We start from the raw sequence: 23283 nt of genomic DNA on the forward strand, positions 1-23283 counted from the left end.
GTCTTTGTAAACCTCAGGACAGCAGGAGCCAGTGTCTTTTATATGTTCTTTACAACACCTGTGATGTTGTAGTGTGATGTTAAAAGACAATACAACTAAAATGACTGTCATTTTGGTAACTGGAAAGGGAGGTCACGCTTTAGTTTCTACGCTTCTCCATTCCTGCTCATTCTGGAACCTTAGGAATTCCTTCCAGATGGGAAGAAAGCTCATAGCAGAAAGAAATAGATGGGGGCAGAAGAAGCAATAAGAAAATTAACATCACCTATACATGTAAGTAGTAAGCACAAATTTTAAAAGCATAAAAATTATCTGGCTACACCTGATTAACAGGGAGGGCTGAAAAACACAAGCATAAATCAATCAATCGTATTTATTGAGCGCTGTGTGCAGAGCACTGCACTAAGCGCTTGGGAAGTACAAGTTGGCAACATATAGAGACAGTCCCTACCCAACAGTGGGCTCACAGTCTAAAAGGGGGAGACAGAGAACAAAACCAAACATACTAACAAAATAAAATAAATAGAATAGATATGTACAAGTAAAATAAATAGAGTAATAAATATGTACAAACATATATACATATATACAGGTGCTGTGGGGAAGGGAAGGAGGTAAGATGTGGGGGATGGAGAGGGGGACGAGGGGGAGAGGAAGGAAGGGGCTCAGTCTGGGAAGGCCTCCTGGAGGAGGTGAGCTCTCAGTAGGGCCTTGAAGGGAGGAAGAGACGGAAGAGATAAATGATGGGCAAACAAGAATTTGCTCAGACTTGGCTCCTCTACCTCACTCCCACCCACTGCTCTTAAAGAAACTGCACAATTAATGTACCTCAAGCCAACTTACTCTCCCCAAAAGGTCACAGAAATTCTCACCTGGTCCCTAGCTAAACTTGCTATTTGCCATTTGATGCTAATTTCTATTGTATCTAAGCATAATTTCATGCTTTCAGATCCATCAGTAAATTCTAATAGCCTTGAAGAGTTTTGGTTTTTTTTAGTGATACCTTAGGGCAAAAACAAAGGCTCAGTAAATTACTAGTGCAAAATGAACTTTTCAAGCATAAATTCTTACAAGAGTTAAAACGGCAGTTTCCAAACAAAAGTCAATGTAATTCATTCATCTTTTATTATACTTTTGGCAAGCCTCATATATGAGCAAAAAAAACATTGCTCACTATAATTAAACATATTCTCTTGCTTTACACAAATTGTAAACATCTTAAAGTGGACAAAATAGATGGATAAAGACATATTCCAGAACTCTGACATCCTCCTTTCTCTGAGTTAGGACAAAAGAAATGCTGTGAAACTTCAATTACAAAAGGTTTTATGCCATACAGTTAACCAAGTTAGCATATACTGCATTTAAATTAACATCTGTTATTATTTAGGGTTTCAATTTAGGTAATACTTAAAACAATGGTAATTAATGCTCGATTAGGGTTGAAGTTTTAGGAAAGAAAGAAAACCTCCCATAGAAATAATCTTGTTCTCATGCTTTTTTTTTTTAATACTCTGTGCAAATTGAAGACTGGACAACCAGATTTTTTTATAATGATAAACAGGTGGAACTGCCTAATAAAACTGTCTCAGTATCCTTGATTTCAGCATCTTTTTGGCCTTGCAGATGCCTTAGTATCAATCAGATCCCTACAAAATAATCTCACCGACTGCTTTTTAGATGGAAAAGTCACGCAGACTACTGACAAAATAGACATTTCACTTTAGAATCTCCATTTATGTTTCTTTCAAAGGCAACAATTGCATAAACCCAAGAGTAGCGGTTTTGTGAGAGGCAGGACAACACAGAGATTACTGACATCTGAAATTCCGATCAATTTGTGTATTTGTCCCAAATGGCAAATACTGAACCTCCTAACCTGAATGGTGCCTTTATGCCTGACACTCAGTCCCACAGGTTTCTCACTATTAGAAAGCAGAATTAGAGACATTTTAATAAATACCATAATTACATAATTACCATAATCACCTTCCAAGGCCAACATTACCTTTACAAGGAATACATTCTTGTGTATAAAATGCAAGAGGCACCTTGCTCTCTAGGCACAGACTAACCGCAACTTTTGTCTCCCATTCAGTAGCTGTCAACTCAGGGCAGAAACTGCAATACTCATTCTACAGTCTCAATCTTTAAAGAATAGAACTAAATTTTCTAATCAAAGACATAGGAAATCAAGGTCCAGGATTGAAAAACAGTCAATTATACAAAAATGAAAGAGTCACATAGATGATGTTCAACTCCCCAGGCCTCTGGCTTTGCCTTGTTCTCTTCATGTACCAAGCTGGTGCAATCTGACAAATAATCAGAATTCCAAAGTTTTTACTCTTAGTTTACCACATGGGACTATTAATTTTCTGAAGAAAAAAATGAGCTCACTCCAGCAACGATTTCAGATCATAAGCATACAATCTCATTTAAAAGCCTAAGACGATTCCCTAATACCATCGACATACTGCAGTGAATAAGCTGTCGGTGAGTCAATTTCTTGATAGTAGAAATTATGCTGAAATCGTTGCTGCACTATAATAGCCCAGCATTCATCAGATGGAGTATGTTTTATGGTCCTATGTACTGAGAGGATGTCATCATCCTGATCCACACATCCAACAATCAACCGTTATTTACCGAGTGCTTACTATTTGCAGAGCACTGCACTAAGCACTTGGGAGAGTACAAAACAACAAAGTTGGTAGATAAGTTCCCTGACCACGAGGATCTTAATGCACCTCAAGGAGATTTTCAAAATACCGCTAAATCAAGAAGTCACTGGAGTTTATATCTGTGTTCTCAAAATACTTGAGGAGCTTTTCAAAAATACTAATTCAAGGTAGTTATGTTTTTCAGTTCGACTTGATGCCAACTCCCACACTTCCAAACCGCATCAGATTCTGGAGCTGTGGCATTCATACTCTGCCATTTTCAGTAGCTGTGTCCATTAGTTGTTTCACAGAATTGTAGTGCTCACCCAAACCATAGGCATGTCTCATATACCTGAATAAAAAATAAAAAAATAGATGTTTTGAGGGAAGATAATCGATTTAGCAGATGGAATGCTAATTGACTCAGTTAAACAGAAACTTCTGAAGAACTCAAAAGATCAACTCAAGTACTACTGAGTGTTTTGGAAGAAAGCCTAAAAAAGTAGTTCATATCCATGAAACGCTAACTTCACTAAGAAACAGCTTGTTTACAACACAGTTAAATGAATCAGATCTGTTAAGTAGTAGTTTTATCTATGTACAGGAGTGGAAGGAGAAAACTGGATTTCTAAGACATTCCCTGGAAAAAGCGAAAGTGATGATCTGTTGCATCTGAGTAGAGAGGGAGTTCCACGCCAGAGAGAGGACACGGGCAAGAAGTTAGTGGTGAGAAAGATGAAACTGAGGTAGTGATCAGGTCGATGTTGGAGGAGCAAAATGGACAGGTTGGTGTTTAGCAGGAGATCAGAAAGGAAAGGTAGGAGGGGGAAAGCCAATTAACCGTCTGAAAGCCGATGGTAAAGAACACCTCCTCTCTTAGACTTTCCCATAACTGTAGACAACACCATCATCCTCCTTGTCTCAAGCCAATAACCTTGGCATTATTCTGAACTTATCTCTCTCAATCAATCCACATATTCGTTTTCATCAACCTTTGTGAATTCTACCTTCACAACATCTCTAAAATCTGCCCTGGCCCCTCCATCAAATCAGCTACCTTGCCGATCCAAGCACTGAATAATCTATCGGTCTCCTCGCTGATCTCCTTGCCTCCTGTCTCTCCCCTCTCCAGCCATGCTTTGCTCTGCTTCCTGGATTGTTTTTCTAAGACACCGATCGGTCTACATCTCCTCACTTCTCAAAACCTCCAACAATTGCCCATCCATCTCCACATCAAATAGAAACTCCTTACTGACAGCTTGAAGACACTCAATCAGCTCTCTCCTTCCTAACCTCCTCACTAATCTTCAACTAAAACCCAACCCACACACTTCACTCACCTAACACCAACTTCCTCATTGTATCTTGAACTACAGACAGCACACTCCCTCTGATCTTATGACTATCTCAGTGTTTTTAAAAGCTTCCAGCACTTAGAACAGTGCTTTGCACATAGTAACCACTTAACAAATGCCATCATTAGTATTATTATTATTATTTTGGTATGGAACTTTTTGAAGTTAAGTGAAGCAGTGTAGGGGGAGGGAGAGGAGGGGCTGGCCAACTTTCTGTTAATCTACGTAGGTCCAAGCCTATCTCCTGGTTGCACTACTCTGATGGAAGAGTGAATACTTAGAGCTCTTAACTGGCTGTGGTCCAGTTTGCAGATCTCAAGACAATGGGATCATATAGATTTTCCAATTGGCTTAGAAGCTCCTGGCATTCCCACAGTTTGATCATCAAATCAATGGTATTTATTGAGTGCTTCCCATGTGTACAGCACAGTACTAAACGTTTGGGAGAGAACAATAGAGTTGGTAGGTACAATCCCTACCCACAAAGAGCTTAGAGTCTACGGGGGGAAACAAACAATAAAATAGGTTACAGACAGGGAAAATGGCAGGGATGAGGACTATACTTAAGTGCTGTGGGTGGAGTAAATACTGACATGCTTAAATGGTACCTATCTCCTAGGCATCTCCAGTGCCTAGGAGATGTCGAAGGGAGGGTAGATGTGTGAGGGAAATGAGGGATGAGAAAGGTGTTCCAAGGTGATCAGGGGCACACACCATCTCAAGGACAAAATGCTATCTCGTGACTACCCGAGCTAACAAAGCGCAACTAGGAATCACAAGTGGGACATCGCCTCTGTGACTGAAGCTACCAGACACCCCAGGCCAGGAATGCGAAATAAGGGGTCCCTCGCCCCCGTGCCAACCGAATAAGGTATGAAGGCGCAGGGGGGACGAGGCGAAGGTGGGAGAGGGAATGGAGACCGGACGAGAGGATACAGAAGCCCAAACAGCCTGGAAGGACAGGCGATAAATACCTGCCACCACTGACGTTCTGGGCAGTGGATCGAGACGTGCAGCTGCTGGCTGCGTGTTGCCCTTGCCCAGAGCATGGGAGGAATGCCCATTCTCTCTGCATCAAGTGCACCACTGCACACTCACAGGGTTGGAAGCTACATGCTTCGCCACGCGCGTGTAACACACATGTGAATTTCTCCCGAGTGGGAAGTGCTCATGGGTGGAAGCAACGTGCTTCACCATGTGCATGTAACACGTAAGTGTATTCCTCATGAGAGGGAAGTTCAATTCGCCACATGTCTGTTTATTGTTGTATGGTACTTTGCCAACTGCTTAATACAGTGCTCTGCACACAGTAAGTGCTCAATAAATACAATCAAATGAATGAATAACTAAAAATAAGTGTATTTCTCCCAAAAAGGAAGTTCAATTCACCATGTGGAATAAATTCTGCATAGCTCTGCCTGCCTCTGGTCTCTCAGTCTCACCACGCTGATCCTCAAACCCATCCCTGCCGGACAGGGGACATGAGGGAAGGCCTCTTGGAGGTGGTATTTTAAAAAGGCTTTGAAGACGGGGAGACTGGTGGTTTGTCAGATATAAAGGGGGAGGCTCTCCGGGCCAGAGGGGGCAACTGGGCAAAAAGTTGGCGGTGACAAAGATGAGATCAAAACCCAGTAAGTACATTGGCATTAGAGTAGCCAAGTGTGCAGGTTGGGTTATAGGAGCTGATTAGTGAGGTAAGGTAGGAAGATGGGGGTGGGATGATTGAGGGCAATAAAGTCAATCATAAGGAATTTCTTTTTGATATGGAGGTGGATGGGCAATCACTGGAGGTTTTTCAGAAGTCGGGAGAAAACCGATCCAGGCAGCAAAGTGAACTATCGACTGCAATGGGGAGAGACAGGAAGCAGGGAGGTCAGTGAGGAGGCCGTTGTACTAGTCAGGGTGGGATATGCTAAGTTCTTGGACCAGTATGGTGGCAGTTTGGATGAAGGAGGGGTGGATTCTAAAGATGCTGTGAAGGGAGAACTGACAGGATTTGGTGAATGAAGGACTACGCCGGTTGAATGAGAAAGATGTGTCAAGGACACTGCTAAGATTACAGGCTTGTGAGGCTGTAAACAACAGGGATGGAAAAATCCGCAGGGGACTGGGAGGGAAGAGGAGGAATTCAGTTTTGGACATGTTAAGTTTGAGGTGTCGGTGGGACATATAAGTACAGTTGTCTTGAGAGCAGGAGTATTTACAAGACTGTGGAGAAAGAGAGAAGTCGGGGACAGAGAGGTAAATTTGGGATTATCCACCTGGAAATGTTAGTTGAAGCAAGTGAGTTCTCCAAGGCAGTGGACAACACTCCCCTCACTTTGGGTCTTCAAGCTGGCAGGGGGTCGGGTGGGGGCTAAAGAACAAATTCCAATTTATGGCTGAGATTGTTTTATCCGAAGTGAGACAAGAACTCACTTCTAGGCAGTTCCTCTGATCGCAGGAGCCTGAAGGTGCCTGATGACAACCCACCTAGAAATGAAGCAGAGGCTCATTTCTTATCTGTGTTGGACTACATAACAAGGGCCAGGGCCCATTTCACATTTGGGACAGGTCAGAGATTTCTGGATTGCAAACTAAGAAAGATGGACACAGCCAATTTCATATCTATCTGGGCTGCCACTATGATTGATACTATTACCAAGCAGCCATCCAACGGATTGCCATCTCCCAACTCTATAGCCAAGTAAAAACAGTTGTTTGATGGTCATTCTGACACCCAACCAAAAAAAAAAAAATTCAAGGCAGAGTTCCCATTTCACTTAGGAAAAATAATGACCAGTGGTTCCAAGACTTATTTCTGGCATGCACTGTTAATGATGCCTTCTACTAGATCGAAGTCCACTTCTCAAATAAAAGCCAAAATGTTCACAAGTTAATGCCAATGAATCAATACCTTAAGTATCCTAAATCTCTTCATTTGTTATAAAACATTTAAATAAGGGTAAAAATAATTTACTTACACAAGTGTTAAAGGTTTGCTTGAATACTCTGCACCAACAACAATAGGGGGAGAATCGGCTTGTATTACTTCAATTGGCGTCTGTAAGATGTGTGACAAAGCCCTTAGCTTTAATATAAAGGGGGAAAAAGAAGAAAAATAAATTCATTAAGGGAAACTGTATCCCAACTCCACAGTCCAAATTTTATGCTAAACCCCAGTTTTTTTCTTCTGTTTTCTTTTAAGATGAAAGACAAAGTTGCAACCTATTCCTTTAGACTGTAAACTCATTGTGGGCAGGAAACAAATCTACCAACTCTGTTGTATTGTACTCTCCAAAGCGCTTAGTACAGTGCTCTGCTGAATAAATGCTATTGATTATTATCATACCTAGCAATAAGTCCATTTTTAAAATTACTTAATAGAAAATTAAGTAAGAGCTCAACAAGTGAATAATGTTGATAAATCATTCCATCTGAGAAATGGAATATCAGACTAACATCAACACCAGGTAAGCCATGAATTCAGCTGTTGATAATGATTAAGTACCCAAAGCCCGAGATGAGAACTAGAATTTGCTGAAACAATCCACAGCTTGCTATCTAGTTCTCAGAAACTTCCAACCCCTTTCCTTTGCATTATCGCATTTTCAAATCCCCTAAAAACTAACCACTGAATATTTGAGTGCTATTGCTCATCTAAAGGCATCTTGTTAGGCCTATGAATCAAACTAATGCTGGATGCAAAAACACTCTGAAAAGCAATTGGGTATTAAAAAAAAAACACAAAACACCCACCAAAAACTACAAAACCAATGGACTGAGCACCCTCTGCTGGCTCACAAGACATCAGGCTTAGCAATCAGCAGAGATCACGGTTTACACCAGTACACAAGTTGACACTTTGGAATTTAAATATTTCATGGAGAAAAAACTGGATTTAGGTTACCAACAAAACCATATGCTCCAATTATGCCTTCCCAAGATGCCCCAAGTTAACACTGAGATTAAGACCTCATCCCACTTTTTAGACTTGTGTTGGTTATTGTTGTGAGTCAGTTTTCCGGCAGTCCACGCCAATAGGGTGGATACCAGTTCATTTATTTATTCACTCAATCATTTGAGCACTTACTGTGTGTAGAGCGGTATACCAAGCACTTCGGAGAGTACAACAATAAACAGATACATTCCCAGCCCACAATGAGCTCAGCACCTGTATCACAGCAAGAGAACTAAGGTGATGGATCCCATGCTAATCTGGCCACAACAGAGACTAGTCCCCGATTCTCTGTTAGTCTCCCCAACGTATCCAGTTTAACCAAAGACTTAATAATGTCAACACATTCTCAGTTTGGATGCTTCAACCTCACACCATGCCACTTTGATGAAAAGTGAATCTGTAAAGTCAGGCTGAGACATTTGGAAAGCGTACCTGAAAACAACTGAGGGAATTTTAAAAATCATTTAATAGCCCCGTAATAGCTAACTGCTGGGAACAATCCTAAACTTACCTCCAGCTGACCTCCCCATGCAGCTGTGTTTACAATATCAGCACAGTACTTTTCAAACTCCTCTGCAGAGAGAAAAATACTTCAGAACAGAACACTTGATCATTTTTATAAAGATGCCATGATACGATTTCTCTAATCCCTGTGACAGCTGTCTAAATTTGTCCTGGTCTGTCCCTAGGCACTCCATCCTCTAGGACTAGTTGTGTTCTCAAGAACCTACCTGAGGTTAGTCACTGATTTATTATGAGGCTCCCGAGATGTCCAGGGTAATCAAAGTTTTAAGAACTTCAACCATTTCCAATCTAGGTTCTTCATTTTACTTGAGCAACCCTCAGAGGTCTGTCCCCCACTCCAAATTAATCCCCAGGCTCTGCTCCCCAGAACAGACCCCATGAACCAGGGCCCATAACAGATCTTTCTCCCACCACAACGAAGTTAATTACGTTCTTACTGCAAAGCCTCCACCCTCAGGCCCAAAACAGCTTAGCCCTTCCCACAAAACCAGAGGTTCCCAAATCCAAATCCCAGTCCCCCCTCACCCCACAGCCTCCCAGTTACCCTACTCCATTTCACTGCAATTGGATTTAGGTGCCATTGCAAGTTTTCCAAACTGATTTTTGTCTCCTGATTGGCACCAAATCCTCTCCCAATAAATATCTACATTCTCCAAACTCCTACCAGGACAGGGCCACCTGATGCTCACTCCCTAATTTTATTTCGAGCCTCTTTTTTACTAAATTTCAAGTGTGGGCTATTTATTCCACTCATTACAGCTCTAAGTTGCGGTGAATAATATCAGGACACACCTTCACATTATGGATTCAGTTTGATGCTGATCACCTTTTTTCTTTTTCTCCCAGTTTCCTGTCCTCATTCTTAGAACCTTTGATCATCCAAGTTACCACAGACTTCAACTTTAGAGCCTAATCAACTCTTCAATCTATTCTCTCATCCTTCTCTAGATCCATCCAATATTGCTAACCCATTAGCAGAGTCACATCTTGGACTTCATTATCACATACTGAGAAGGCTCATAACTGAGTAATTCATTCATTCAATCGAATTGAGCGCTTACTGTGTGCAGAGCACAGTACTAAGCACTGAATTGTACTGTAGTATGCTAACCTCTACTCCTGCCAACTTGCCATCACTACTCTACTGAATATGATCTCTAACCAGCTACTCGAGTAATTTTGGAATACAAATTGCCCATTTTTTTTTTTATGGCATTTGTTAAGCGCTTACCATGTGCCGAGCATTCGTCTAAGCACCGGGGTAGATACAAGTTTATCAGGTTGAACATAGTCCCTGTCCCACATGGGGCTCACCGTCTAAATTGGAGGAAGGAGGATTTAATTGCCGTTTTGCAGAAGAGGCAACTGAGGCACACGAAAGGTAAATCACTTGCCCAAGGTCACGTAGCAAGCAACTGGCAGAGCTGGAATTAGAACCCATGTCCTCTAGACTCCCAAGTCCGTGCTCTGCCCACTAGACCATGCTGCTTCTCCTTAAAACAAATCCTCTTGTGGCCACCTGCCATTTATGGGCTTAAGATACTTAATTCCTCACTCAATCTCATCTATTCTTCAACCATTGCTAATCCTTAACCCCAGATCATCCCTTCCATCTCCTTCCTGCACTCAAGTTATCTCACCTTTGCTATTTGTTCTTAGACTGTTAGGCCCTCTGACAGAGATCCATGTTGTCTAACTTGTAGGATCTGGCCACAAGTTAGGCCCCTACCAAATACTCATTACTTTTGGTTGATGATTCAGAAATCAGCATGGCCTAGTGGAAACAGCATAGGCCTGGGAGACAGGGAACCTGGGTTCTAATCCTGACTCTGTCACTTGTCTGCTGTATGACCTTGGGCAGGTGACTGAGGTTCTCTGGACCTCAGTTACCTTGGCTGTAAAATGGGGATTCAACACCTCTTCTCCCTCCTACTTCATTCATTCAATCGTATTTATTGAGCACTTACTAGGTGCAGATCACTGTACTAAGTGTTTGGAAAGTACAATAGAGAGACAACTTACAATGTGAGTCCCATGTGGGTCCTGATGATCTCCTATCAACTCTTGTGCTCAGTACAGTGCTTGGCACATATGGTAAGTGTCTAACAAATATCAATTATTCTTAGTGCTATTATCTCCACAATGACTGAACGCAAATTGATGAGATGGGATCAAAGAGAGGAAGGGGAGTAGAGGAAGTTCTAGAGCATCTCCATTCAGATAGAAGACTAGTTTGAAATGGAGTGCTAGAGGCTGTTCTCTGAACCAAATGCAAGTACTTATCTACCTTGGGTATACATTTCTCCGGTGGTAGAGTTCGTTAAAAATGGTAGAAAGTCATCAGTATGGTTCTGCATGTATTCAGCAGTTTGGCTTCTTAAGGTGGCTACAGAGACAGAGCATTCCTGTTCCTTTAGCTGATCTTCGATGGCTCGGTACATACAGTGACCATCTGATGGAATCTGTTTAATTTCTAAACGTCTGGCTGCCAAGGTCACAGCAAGCTTTTGACTTTCTAGATGGCGGGCTCCTGATAAGTTTTCAATTTCAGCTTCTGCTATCCTTTCTTCCCTCTCCTTCTCCAAAGCAGCTTTCTTCTCCTAAAAAAAAAAAGAGAGAGAAGAGAAAAAGTTAAGGTTTGTTCAGTGGGGCTGTTTTAAAAACTGGAATGACAGCAGATAATTAATTCAGGGTGAGTAAGGAGGCTTTTTGCTTCTCCCCTATCTCCTGCTGCCTGTCTATTTTTTTCAGTAAAAAAAATGACTAAAAGTGGGCAAAGGAGAAACTCAAAGGCAGAAAATGTAGTAATGCCCTAGCAGCTGTGGTGAAAAATTTGATGGAGTAAGTTAAAATTATTGGCTCTAAAACGGTTTTCGGTACTCTCTGGATTTCACTTATCCAAGTCACCCTGTAAAAACTTTATGCCTAGTATTAAGCACCCTGACTAATATATAACCCATCCCTTTAGTTGAAAGAACAATTTCAGTGACCTTGCAACCCTCAAAATATACCACTGAAATAGGCTACTATTATTCCTAACCTTGCAAAGCGATTTTTAAAAATCTCATCAGCCATAAAAATAGGACCCAGGTGTGATCAGAGTTAAACAGATATTTTTCTTGCTTTCTTTCTGACATAAGTACCACACACCAATACCAGGATGGTTAAACCAACTAATCCTGCCAAACTATCATTTGGGCAGAAAGTTTCTTATTTTTATTACACATTACCATCCAGTTGCTCCACTGGGCAGAATAAGTAGTGTCAACTCTTTAGAGGAGCAGCGTGGCTCAGTGGAAAGAGCACGGGCTTGGGAGTCAGAGGTCATGGGTTCTAATCCCGGCTTCGCCACTTGTCAGCTGTGTGACTTTGGGCAAGCCACTTAACTTCTCTGTGCCTGTTACCCCATCTGTAAAATGGGGAGATTAAGACTGTGAGCCCCATGTGGGACAACCTGATTACCTTATATCCCCCCAGCATTTAGAACAGTGTTTGGCACATAGTAAGTGCTTAATAAATATCATTATTATTACTACAAAGAGTCTAGAGAGGATTTCTCTCCTTACCCAAAGATAAGGCAACTGAGGGGAGAGAACTGAACCTCTCAATGGTGACTTCCAGGGCTAACAAGCTGGGGGACATGCTCACCAAACCTGCACAGCTCTCTGACAGTGAGGACAAGAAATGACAAGGGAGAAGGTGAGCAAATGGTCTCCATCTCCACATGACTTTAACTGCCCAATGACCCGAGAAAAAGGGACCGTGGAGGTCAGACTGACTTCCCCGTTACTAGGATCAACTCAAGAGATTTTTTTCTCTCAGAGAATTCATTTAGTGCAGGAAGCAGCATGGCGTAGTAAATATAGAACGGGCCTGGAAATCAGGTCATGGGTTCTAATCCTAGCTCTGCCACTTGACTGCTGTGTGGCCTTGGGCAAGTTACTTCACTTCTCTGTGCCTCAGCTACCTCACCTGTAAAATGGGGAATAAGACTGTGAGCCCCACGTGGGACAGGGACTGTGTCCAACCACATTTGCTTGTATCTGCCCCAGAGTTTACTATAGTGTATGGCACATAATAAGCACTTAAACACCACAATTATTATTATTATTATTATTAAAAGGCATTTTTCTATTTTCATTTTAATCAACTCTCTCCAGATTTCAACCTCTTTCAAAACACTCTTTTTAATGTAAATGGTTTAATTATGGGCATTTTTGTTCTTAGTGTATTGCAAGATTGGCCTAAGTGTGAACAAAGTGGTACTCAGCTGAGCTCTAAATAGGAACACATTTCAAAAAACAGTCATCTTCCCTATATGGGAACCCGCAATAAAAGCGTGTCTGGGACCAAAGAGGCCAGAGCTTGCATTATTGAAAGAAAAACACACATTTCCGATGCTTTCCAACTCTACTGTACTATACTCTCCCATGCAACTAGTTCAGTGCTCAGCACAGTGTTCAATAAATAGCACTGAACCTATTTATTGTTCAATGCTATTTATTGAACACTGTTCAATCAACAGTTGATTGATTTCATACCCGCCTCTTCTGTGCTTTAGATATCCGGGGCTGCTGATTCTCAAGCTCCAAACTTGCGATGTTGACTACAACAGTATCTACCTATTGGGAAAAAAAGACAGCATTAAATATGGAAAGTTACCAACAGAAAAGTTCCAAAAGTTTTAAGAGTGCTGACTGATTATTTTTAAAGCCATGAGCTCAATTCTTCCCTACCTGGAAGCAAGGGGGAAGTCCAAGTTATGTGGACTAAAGGTGTTGAAAAAACAGAATTTAGTGGTGATACAACTTTAAAATAGCACCAAAAACATATGTAGGAGGGGAAAAGAAATATCTGAGTCATTAATGCATTGATGATGCTGGGCATTATGAGAAGAGAAGCAGAAAATAAAACCAAAGGCCAAGTTTGGCCACAGTTAAAAGACAGGTAAACCTCCACCTGAAACACTGTGTGCAGTGCTGACTGCTGCACCTGGGGAAGGAAAGACGCAGACTGACGAACAAACGGAAATCTACCCAGTTATGAAGGGTGTGCATTGAATGTACACATAATTGTCTGTCCCGGGGAAGAAACAAAGACTACTCACATTTCTTCACACAAGAGATGGAATTTTTTTGTTTTAACCACAAGTTAGGTGGAAGAAAAATGAGTAGCTTCAAGACTGATTTAGATCAATTGATGAACGACCCATAGAATTTAACTAGTGGGAAGGTCTGTGATGTTAAATGAAATTTAATGCTCAATTTACCTATGCCAAGGTTCATCCAGGCAAGCTGCTGGCCCCCGTCAAACACAATAATGAATTGAAGACAAGTGGCCTGACACAGTAATGGCACTTCTCATGTTCTGCTTCCTATGGACGGACTGGGAGCTGGGCTTAGGAGAAGGGATCAGCACTACTGCCCGGTGCAGCTAGAAGACGGGAGCTATCATCATCATCATCAATCGTATTTATTGAGCGCTTACTGTGTGCAGAGCACTGTACTAAGCGCTTGGAAAGTACAAGTTGGCAACATTTTACCTGGCAAAGAATCAAATAATGTTCATCTCCAAATTCCAATCCCTTAACTATGAACATTTCCAGACAATCAGGAATATCATATCAGTGTTGGAAGGCGCAAACTCACTGTAACTCAGCTGCAGCATAAGAAAAATAACACAAAAATAGCCATTACGGGAGCAGTGCATTCATTCGATCTTATTTACTGAGTGTGTACAGTGCACTGTACTAAGTGCTTGGGTGAGTTCAATACAATAATAAACAGACACATTCTGGCCCACAGAGCTTACAGTCTAGGGGAAGTAGCACAAGTTTATTCACCCATGTGGCTGGGCAGGGAGAGCTACTGCAGCAGCAAGGCAGAGTGGTTAGGACACAATCAGAAAGATCTGGGCTCTAACGCCAGCTCTGCCACTTGGCTGTTGTGTGACCTTAGGCAATTCATTTCATTTCTCTGTGTCTCAGTTATCTCATCTATAAAATGGAGATTATGACTATAAACCCTTTGTGAGTCAGGGATTAAGACTGTAAACCCTATATGGGTCAGGGATTAGATCCAACCTGATTTACGGGTACCTACCCCAGCCCTTAGCACAGTGTCTGACACATAATGATCACTGAAATACCACTGAAAAACCCCAGACCAGTCAGGGAAGGAACAGACTACACGGGGTTAGAGACATACAGAAGATCACTCGCTCTTTCCTAGACAAACACTCACCCCAGTAATTATAAAATATGGAAATAGAAAAACAAGTTAGCCTGGTTAACATTTAAGAAATAAAAGTATAACCAAATTAAGCATTACAAACCACACACTTGGAAAAGAAACAGAGATCATCACGTCATCCCTTCGTCAGGTTCCACACCTCTGCACATTGAGGGCAAAGACAACCACTGTCAGCCCAGGAGGGATCTGTGGAACAGTTACTTCGGATAGGGAGACAAGGGAGGCAGTTGGCAAAGCCCAGTAAAACAGAATGTTTATTCATTCATTCAATCGTATTTATTGAGCGCTTACTGTGTGCAGAGCATTGTACTAAGCGCTTGGGAAGTACAAGTTGGCAACATATAGAGACGGTCCCTACCCAACAGCGGGCTCACAAGTCTAGAAGGGGGAGACAGACAACAAAACATATTAACAAAATAAAATAAATAGAATATATACAAGTAAAATAGAATAATAAATATGTACAAACGTACATACATATATACAGGTGCTGTGGGGAGGGGAAGGAGGTAAGGCGGGGGATGGAGAGGGGGACGAGGGGGAGAGGAAGGAGGGGGAATGGTTATAATAAAGTACCCCATTTCCACTTATTCCCTCCTCACCTCTGAAACCTCCTGCCCCCACCACCCAACAACTGTTCATTCTTTGCAAAGTGAGTGGGAAAAACTAGGTAAAAATAAGTTTTTAATGGTGGGTATTTTTTCCTTTTACGTTGGAAAGATATGCGATGATTATGATGATTATGATATGGTGATTTCAAGACTGTACGGCTCATGGGACAGATCCAGAAAAGCAAAGCAGCCATTTAGCCCATGAAAACTGTTTTTACACAGAACATTTTTTTTTCAAACCCTCTTAGGACCCCTAAAACCAATAAGGAGAAATCATAAAATAGTGAAGCTGGAAAGAGGAAGAGCACCACAGGAGCTGCCCTAGAACAAGACTTTACTAATAATAATGGCTTTTATTAAGTGTTTACTATATGCTGAGCATTATATTGAGCACTGGGGTAGATACAAGATAATCAGGTCAGACAGATTCTGGGGCTCAGAATCTAAATAGAAGGGAACAGGTACTAAATCCCGATTTTCAGATGAGGAAAGTGGAGCACAGAGAAGTTAAATGATTTCCCCAAAGTCACCCAAAAGGCAAGTGGCAAAGATATGATTAGAACTCAGTCCTCCAACCCCCAGGTCTGCTGGGAACAGAGTAAGCACTTAAACGCCATAATGGTTAACTATTATTACTCCTCAATTATTAGAATTTAAAATTTTCTCTATAGAAACCACAGCAATCACACATAATTAGAGAACAAGTGTAAGTTACTGATAAGATGAAGGATGGAATTTCAGAATTTTTTTTGAAAGACAGATGACTTAAAATCCTTAAGGTATGGATACATGTCACTTAAGCACAGGATTTTTCCAATTTCCAAAAAAAAAAAAAGGGGGGGGGGGGTTATTCTCACAAAACCCCATGGTAAGGAAGTGAACCCAAAGCCACAGAAGCATCGCACGTCCAAACTGGTTCATTCATTCAATTGTATTTATTGAGTGCTTACTGTGTGCAAAGCACTGAACTAAGCGCTTGGGAAGTATAAGTCGGTAGCATAATAGAGACGGTCCCTACCCAACAACGGGCTTATGCATTATAGGACAAGTGTGCCTATTTACAACCTTTTGGTTGTAAAGGTTTTACAAATAAGTTGTAAAAAGTGGGTGAAAAGGAAACACGTAACAGACCAATCAACCTTATTTCTTGAGTGCTTACACTGTGCAGAGCACTCTACTAAGCGCTTGGGGGAGTACTTAGTACAACGGACTTGTCAGACACATTCCCTGACCAATGCAAAAGCCATGAGAGAGCAGCATGGCCAAGTGGATAAGGTGTGATATGATCTGTTTCTGGGTTCTAGTTCTGGGCTTTTCTACTTGACTACTTTGTGACCCTGAGCAACTTTCTTAACATCTTGATGCCTCGTTTTCCACATCCTAAATATGGGGAAAAAATTCTCGATTCACCCTCTCAAACTGTGAGCATGAGTGGGCTAACAACTGTATCTGTTCTGATTATCTTGTTTCTGTACCCAGTGCTTAGCACAGTACAGGCATACCGTTATTATCATTAGGCCAAGCAGACAGCATTTATAAACAAAGTACTGTGATATTTACGCCAATCCTGGTTACCGCTCCAATTTCCTCCCAAGACTCTGAAATTTCAAAATTAGAAAGGTTCACACACCTTGGTTTTCTCATGTGACATCTGCTTCAGCTGCTCCAACTCTGCTCTATGCTTCAGCTCCATCTCAGCTTCTAGTTTGGCAACATCATCCACAAGTTGTTTCCTACGCTTTTTGTCATTCTTGGGGACCGCATTCTTCATTCCCTGGATTTTGGCTGGGGGAGGACAGCATTGGGGGAATTAAATAGGCCCTGGACAGGGAAAGAGAGAGGGGAAGGAAGGAAAGGGGAAAGAAGCTAGAAGGGAGGAGGTGGGGAAAGAGCATTTGGGAGAGAGATAATAGATCCCTGCCTGGAGATGGTGAAATAGGGGAGACCTAGAGAGACTGACGATGTCGGGGAACGTGAGAACGGGAGGGAGGAAAGAGAGCGGGGGAAGGAGGAGGAGAAGGAGAGGATCTTTATTGACCCCCATGCCCAATATCCTTGCCAGTTTTTCCAGATATTTAGCTCCCTCCTCAAACCCTCTGTCTGCCTGCCTCCCCCATCTCTTGTCCCTAATGACCTGGTCACCTACTGTATTAGGCATGATCCCCCTAAAAATAACCTCTGGCCCTCTCCAATCCCTCCCTCCTCCAGCCCCTTCAACTCTCCCATCTCTCCCAGCATTACCTGGAGATCTCTTGCCTTCTCTCAAAATCTACCACCTCCATCTGCATATCTTACCCCAGCCCTCATGACCTTATCGGAGCAATTGCCCCCTCCTTTATGCCTTCCCTAACTGCCATTTTCAGCTGTTCACTCTTCAATGGCTTCTTCCTCACCGCTTTCAAACATGCTCATCTCCAGCCCATCCTAAAACAACTCTCCCTTGGCCTTAGCTTGGCCTTGAGCTAGTTGTCTACCCCCGCGGTCTCAAATTCCTCTCCTTGACCCCCCTCCTGTCTGGCTTTCATCCCCTTCACTCCACAAAAACCATCCCCTCGAAGGTCACGAATGATCTCCTTCATGCCAAATCCAACGGCCTCTACTCCATCCTAATCCTCCTTGACCTCTTGGCTGCCTTCGACACTGTCAGTCACACAGTCCTCCTGGAAACATTATTCAACCTTGGCTTCACTGACATTGTCTTCTCCTGGTTCTCCTCCTGTCTCTCTGGCCACTACATCTCAGTCTCTTTTGTGGGCTCCTCCTCCCAGCCCCTAACTTTGGGAGATCCTCAAGTTTCAGTTCTGTGTCCCCTTCTATTCTCCATTTACACCCACTCTCTTGGAGAACCCATTTGCTCTCACGGCTTCCACTAGTAAGCGCTTAATAAATGCCATCATTATTATTACCACCTCTATACGGATGATTCCCAAATCTACATCTCCAGTCCTGATCTCTCTCCCTCTCTGCAGTCTCACATTTCCTCCTGCTTTCAAAACATCCCTACTTGGTGGATGTTCCCACACCTCAAACATGTCCTAAACAGAGCTCCTTATCTTCCCACCCAAACTCTGTCCTCCCTGACTTTCCCATCACTGTAAACAATACCACCACCCTCCCTGTCCCACAAGCCCATAACCTTATTATCCTTGATCCATCTCTCAATCAACACACATATTCAACATGTCAAAACATCCTGTCGGTTCAACCTTCACAACACTGCTAAAATCCACCCTTTCCTCTCCATTCAAACTGCTATATTAATCCAAGCACGTATTCTAACCCACCTTAATTACTGCATCAACTTCCTTGCTGAATTACCAGCCTCCTATCTTCTCCCGACTCCAGTCAATACTTCACTCTGCTGCCCGGAACATTTCTCTATAAGAACGGTCAGTTCCTATTTCTCCACTCAAGAACTTCCACTGGTTGCCCATCCAACTTCGCATCAAACACAAACCCCTCCCCATCGGCTTTGGCGCCAACCTACTCACTGTACTTTCATCTCATCTATCTCAGCGTCACCCTCCCGACCATATCCTGCCCTTGGCCTGGAATACCCTCCCTCTTCATATTCAAAAGACAATTAATAATTAACTATAATGGCATTTATTAAGCACTTACCATGTGGTAGGCACTCTACTAAGCGCTGGGGTGGATACAAGCAATCTGAGTTGGACACAGTCCATCCAATATGGGGCTCCAGTCTCAATCCTCATTTTCCAGATGAGGTAACTGAGGTCCAGAGATGTGAAGCCACTTGCACAAGGTCATGCAGCAGACAGGCAGTGAATCCAGGAATAAAATCCATGACCTTCTGAAAGGCAGGCCCATGCTCACCCACTACACCATGCTGCTTAGTACAGTGCTCTGCACACAGTAAGCACTCAATAGATATAACTGAATGAATGAATGCTTCTCAACTGCTCCCCCCACCACCCTTCAAAGCCTGATTGAAAGCACATCTCCTCCAAGAGGCCTTCCCTGATTAAGCCCTCCTTTCCTCTTCTCCCACTCCCTTCTGCATCACCCTTGCACTTGGATTTTCTCCTTTATTCACTCCTCCCTTAGCCCCACAGAACTTCGGTACATATCCATATTTATTTATATCCATGCCTGTCTTCCCCTCTGGATTGTAAGCTCATTGTTGGCAGAAGACATTCATTCGTTCAATCATATTTATGACGCACTTACTGTGTGCAAGGATTCTCTCTTTTTGTTGCTGAATTGTACTTTCCAAACGCTTGGTACACTGCTTTGCACCCAGTAAGCAGTGTGGCTCAGTGGAAGGGGCACGGGCTTTGGAGTCAGAGGTCAGGGGTTCAAATCCTGACTCTGCCAATTGTCAGCTGTGTGACTTTGGGCAAGTCACTTAACTTCTCTGTGCCTCAGTTACCTCATCTGTAAAAATGGGGATTAAGACTGTGAACCCCCCGTGGGACAACCTGATCACCTTATGACCTACCCAGCTCTTAGAACAGTGCTTTGCACATAGTAAGCGCTTAATAAATGCCATTATTCTTATTATTCATTCATTCATATTTATTGAGCATTTACTGTGTGCAGAGCACTGTACTAAGCACTTGGGAAGTACAAGTTGGCAACGTATAGAGACGGTCCCTACCGAACAGTGGGCTCACAGTCTAGAAGGGGGAGACAGAGAACAAAACAAAACATATTAACAAAATAAAATAAACAGAATGTGTACAAATAAAATAAAATAAATACATCATTATTATTCTCCGGGCCTCAGTCCCCTCATCTGTAAAATGGGGATTTAAGACTGTAAGCCCCACGTGGGATAACCTGATCACTTTGTAAACTCCCCAGCGCTTAGAACAGCGCTTTGCACATAGTAAGCACTTAATAAATGCCATCATTATTATTACTATCATTAACAAAATAAATAGAATAGTGAATATGTACAAGTAAAGTAGAGTAATAGAGCTGTACAAACATATATACAGGTGCTGTGGGGAGGGGGAGGAGGTAGGGTGGGGGGAGTGGGAAGGAGGAGAGGAAGAAGGGGCCTCAGTGTGGAAAGGCCTCCTGGAGGAGGTGAGCTCTCAGCAGGGCTTTGAAGGGAGGAAGAGAGCTAGCTTAGTGGATTTAATCATTAATTCATTAAATCCTATTTACTGAGCGCTTACTGTGGGCAGAGCACTGTACTAGGCACTTGGGAAGTACAAGTTGGCAACATATAGAGACAGTCCCTATCCAAAAGCGGGCTCACAGTCTAGAAGGGGGAGACAGACAACAATACATATTAATAAAATAAAATAACTAGAATATGTATGTACAAGTAAAATAGAGTAATAAATATGTACAAACACACACACACACACATATATATATATATATCCATGTGCTGTGGGGAGGGGAAGGAGGTAAGAAGGCGGGGGGATGGGGAGGAGGGGGAAAGGAAGGAGGGGGCTCAGTGTGGGAAGGCCTCCAGGAGGAGGTGAGCTCTCAGTAGGGCTTCGAAGGGAGGAAGAGAGCTAACTTGGCGGATTTATTCATTCATTCAATCGTATTTATTGAGCGCTTACTGTGTGCAGAGCACTGTACTAAGCGCTTGGGAAGTACAAGTCGGCAACACATAGAGACGGTCCCTACCCAACAGCGGGCTCACGGTCTAGAAGCAGCGTGGCTCAGTGGCAAGAGCCCGGGCTTTGGAGTCGGGGGTCACGGGTTCGAATCCCGATTCCGCCACCTGTCTGCTGTGTGACCCTGGGCAAGTCACTTCACTTCTCGGAGCCTCAGTTCCCTCATCTGTCAAACGGGGACGAAGACTGTGAGCCCCACGTGGGACAACCTAATCATCATCATCATCATCAATTATATTTATTGAGCGCTATGTGCAGAGCACTGTACTAAGCGCTTGGTAAGTACAAATTGGCAACACATAGAGACAGTCCCTACCCAACAGTGGGCTCACAGTCTAAAAGGGGGAGACAGAGAACAAAACCAAACATACTAACAAAATAAAATAGAATAGATATGTACAAATAAAATAGAGTAAAAAAAATGTACAAACATATAGTGCTTTGCACATAGTAAGCGCTTAACAGATGTCATTAAAAAAAAGGGGGGGAGACAGACGACAAAACAATCCATATTAACCCCATAAAATAACTAGAATAAACATGTACGAGTAAAATCGAGTAATGAATCTGTACAAGCATAAATACAGGCGCTGAGGGGAGGGGAAGGAGGAGGTAAGGAGGGGTGAGGGGGAGAGGAAGGAGGGGGCTGAGTGTGGGAAGGCCTCCTGGAGGAGGTGAGCTCTCAGTAGGGCCTTGAAGGGAGGAAGAGAGCGAGCTTGGAGGATGGGTAGAGGGAGGCCATTCGTGTCCAGGGGTCCTCCCTCACCCTGCAGCTCCTTCTTCTCCTTGCGATGCCTTCGCGCCATCCGCTCCTCCTCCTCCTCGTCCTCCTCCTCTCTGACAGAACCAGCCCGCTCCCCCGCCATGGCCTCCTCCATGGCGGCCCGCGCCTGCGCACTCCCGCCCCACCCCGCCCCGCGCGCCCAACGCGCAGGCGCCATTGGCCGACGCCGCCGTGGCCCCGCCCCCCAGAGCCCTACGCGATGACGTCACGGATCCGCGCGAGCCACGCCCCTCTCTCCTCAGAGCCGCGCCCCGCCCCCTGCCAGGCCACGCCCAACCGCTCAGTCCAGTTCATTCATTCCATCATTCAATCATTCAATAAATAAATAAATGATTAATAATAATCATTAATAATAATTAATATATTATCATAGATTATATATAGACTGTGAACCCACTGTTGGGTAGGGACTGTCTCTATGTGTTGCCAATTTGTACTTCCCAAGCGCTTAGTACAGTGCTCTGCACATAGTAAGCGCTCAATCAATCAATCAATCAATCAATCGTATTTATAAATACGATTGATTGATTGATTGATTATGATATATTATATTAATAATTATGTTACATTATACTATATTATATATTATATTATATTATATTATATTATATTATATCATATTATATTATATTGTATTATATTATATTTATTAATAATAAATAAATAAGTAAATAAATAATTCAATCGTTCACTCATTCAATCAATCAATCAAACGTATTTGTTGAGCACTTACTGTGTGCAGAACACTGTCCTAAGCGCTTGGGAAGTCCAAGTTGGCAACATATAGAGACGGTCCCTACCCAACAGTGGGCTCACAGTCTAAAAAGGGGGAGACAGAGAACAAAACCATCATCATCATCATCATCAATCGTATTTATTGAGCGCTTACTGTGTGCAGAGCACTGGACTAAGCGCTTGGGAAGGACAAGTTGGCAACATATAGAGACGGTCCCTACCCAACAGTGGGCTCACAGTCTAGAAGGGGAAGACAGAGAACAAAACCAAATATACTAACAAAATAAAATAAATAGAATAGCTATGTACAAGTAAAATAAATAAATAAATAAATAAATGAATAAATAGAGTAATAGTCCAGTCCAGTTCATTCAATCAATCAATCGTATTTATTGAGCACTTACTGTGTGCAGAGCACTGTCCTAAGTGCTTGGAAAGTACAAGTTGGCAACATATAGAGACGGTCCCTACCCAACAGTGGGCTCACAGTCTAAAAAGGGGGAGACAGAGAACAAAACCATCATCATCATCATCATCATCATCAATCGTATTTATGGAGCGCTTACTGTGTGCAGAGCATTGGACTAAGCGCTTGGGAAGTACAAGCTGGCAACATATAGAGACAGTCCCTACCCAACAGTGGGCTCACAGACAATCGTATTTGTTGAGCGCTTACTGTGTGCAGAGCACTGTACTAAGCGCTTGGGAAGTACAAACTGGCAACATATAGAGACAGTCCCTACCCAACAGTGGGCTCACAGTGTAAAAGGGGGAGTCAGAGAACAAAACCAAACATACTAACAAAATAAAATAAATAGA

At 42.7% G+C, this 23283-nt stretch overlaps 1 protein-coding gene across 3 annotated transcripts; it reads right to left on the reverse strand.

Annotated features, from left to right (window-relative positions):
• Positions 1 to 1105: 1105 nt before the first annotated feature.
• OTUD6B (OTU deubiquitinase 6B) lies at positions 1106 to 21799 on the reverse strand. Of its 3 annotated transcripts, XM_038745857.1 has the most exons (8): positions 21712 to 21758; positions 19964 to 19982; positions 16973 to 17127; positions 13022 to 13102; positions 10768 to 11080; positions 8467 to 8528; positions 6979 to 7085; positions 1106 to 3012 (listed from the first exon to the last, which is right to left on the reverse strand). In XM_038745857.1, the coding sequence occupies exons 3-8, from the start codon at positions 17111 to 17113 to the stop codon at positions 2925 to 2927; spliced, it is 792 nt and encodes a 263-aa protein (XP_038601785.1). In that variant the 5' UTR covers positions 17114 to 17127; positions 19964 to 19982; positions 21712 to 21758; the 3' UTR covers positions 1106 to 2924. The 3 variants fall into 3 exon arrangements, with proteins under 3 accessions (XP_038601785.1, XP_038601784.1, XP_038601786.1); XM_038745856.1 differs by lacking the exon at positions 19964 to 19982 and having other exon boundaries at positions 21712 to 21799; XM_038745858.1 differs by lacking the exons at positions 19964 to 19982; positions 21712 to 21758 and adding an exon at positions 19534 to 19567.
• Positions 21800 to 23283: the final 1484 nt, after the last annotated feature.

The sequence above is a fragment of the Tachyglossus aculeatus genome, chromosome 4 (assembly GCF_015852505.1).
Source record: "Tachyglossus aculeatus isolate mTacAcu1 chromosome 4, mTacAcu1.pri, whole genome shotgun sequence".
Taxonomy (NCBI): Eukaryota; Metazoa; Chordata; class Mammalia; order Monotremata; family Tachyglossidae; genus Tachyglossus; species Tachyglossus aculeatus.

What these genes read in the sequence shown, in the direction of transcription:
- OTUD6B (XM_038745856.1), bottom strand. Translation starts at nt 21,751, where the DNA reads ATGGCGCGAAGGCATCGCAAGGAGAAGAAGGAGCTGCAGG. An exon ending in CTAAAGCACAGAAGAGGCGG is followed by an intron (nt 11,081 to 13,021) that starts GTATGAAATCAA and finishes TTTTTTTTTTAG; the next exon opens with GAGAAGAAAGCTGCTTTGGA. An exon ending in CATGGGGAGGTCAGCTGGAG is followed by an intron (nt 7,086 to 8,466) that starts GTAAGTTTAGGA and finishes TTTATATTAAAG; the next exon opens with CTAAGGGCTTTGTCACACAT.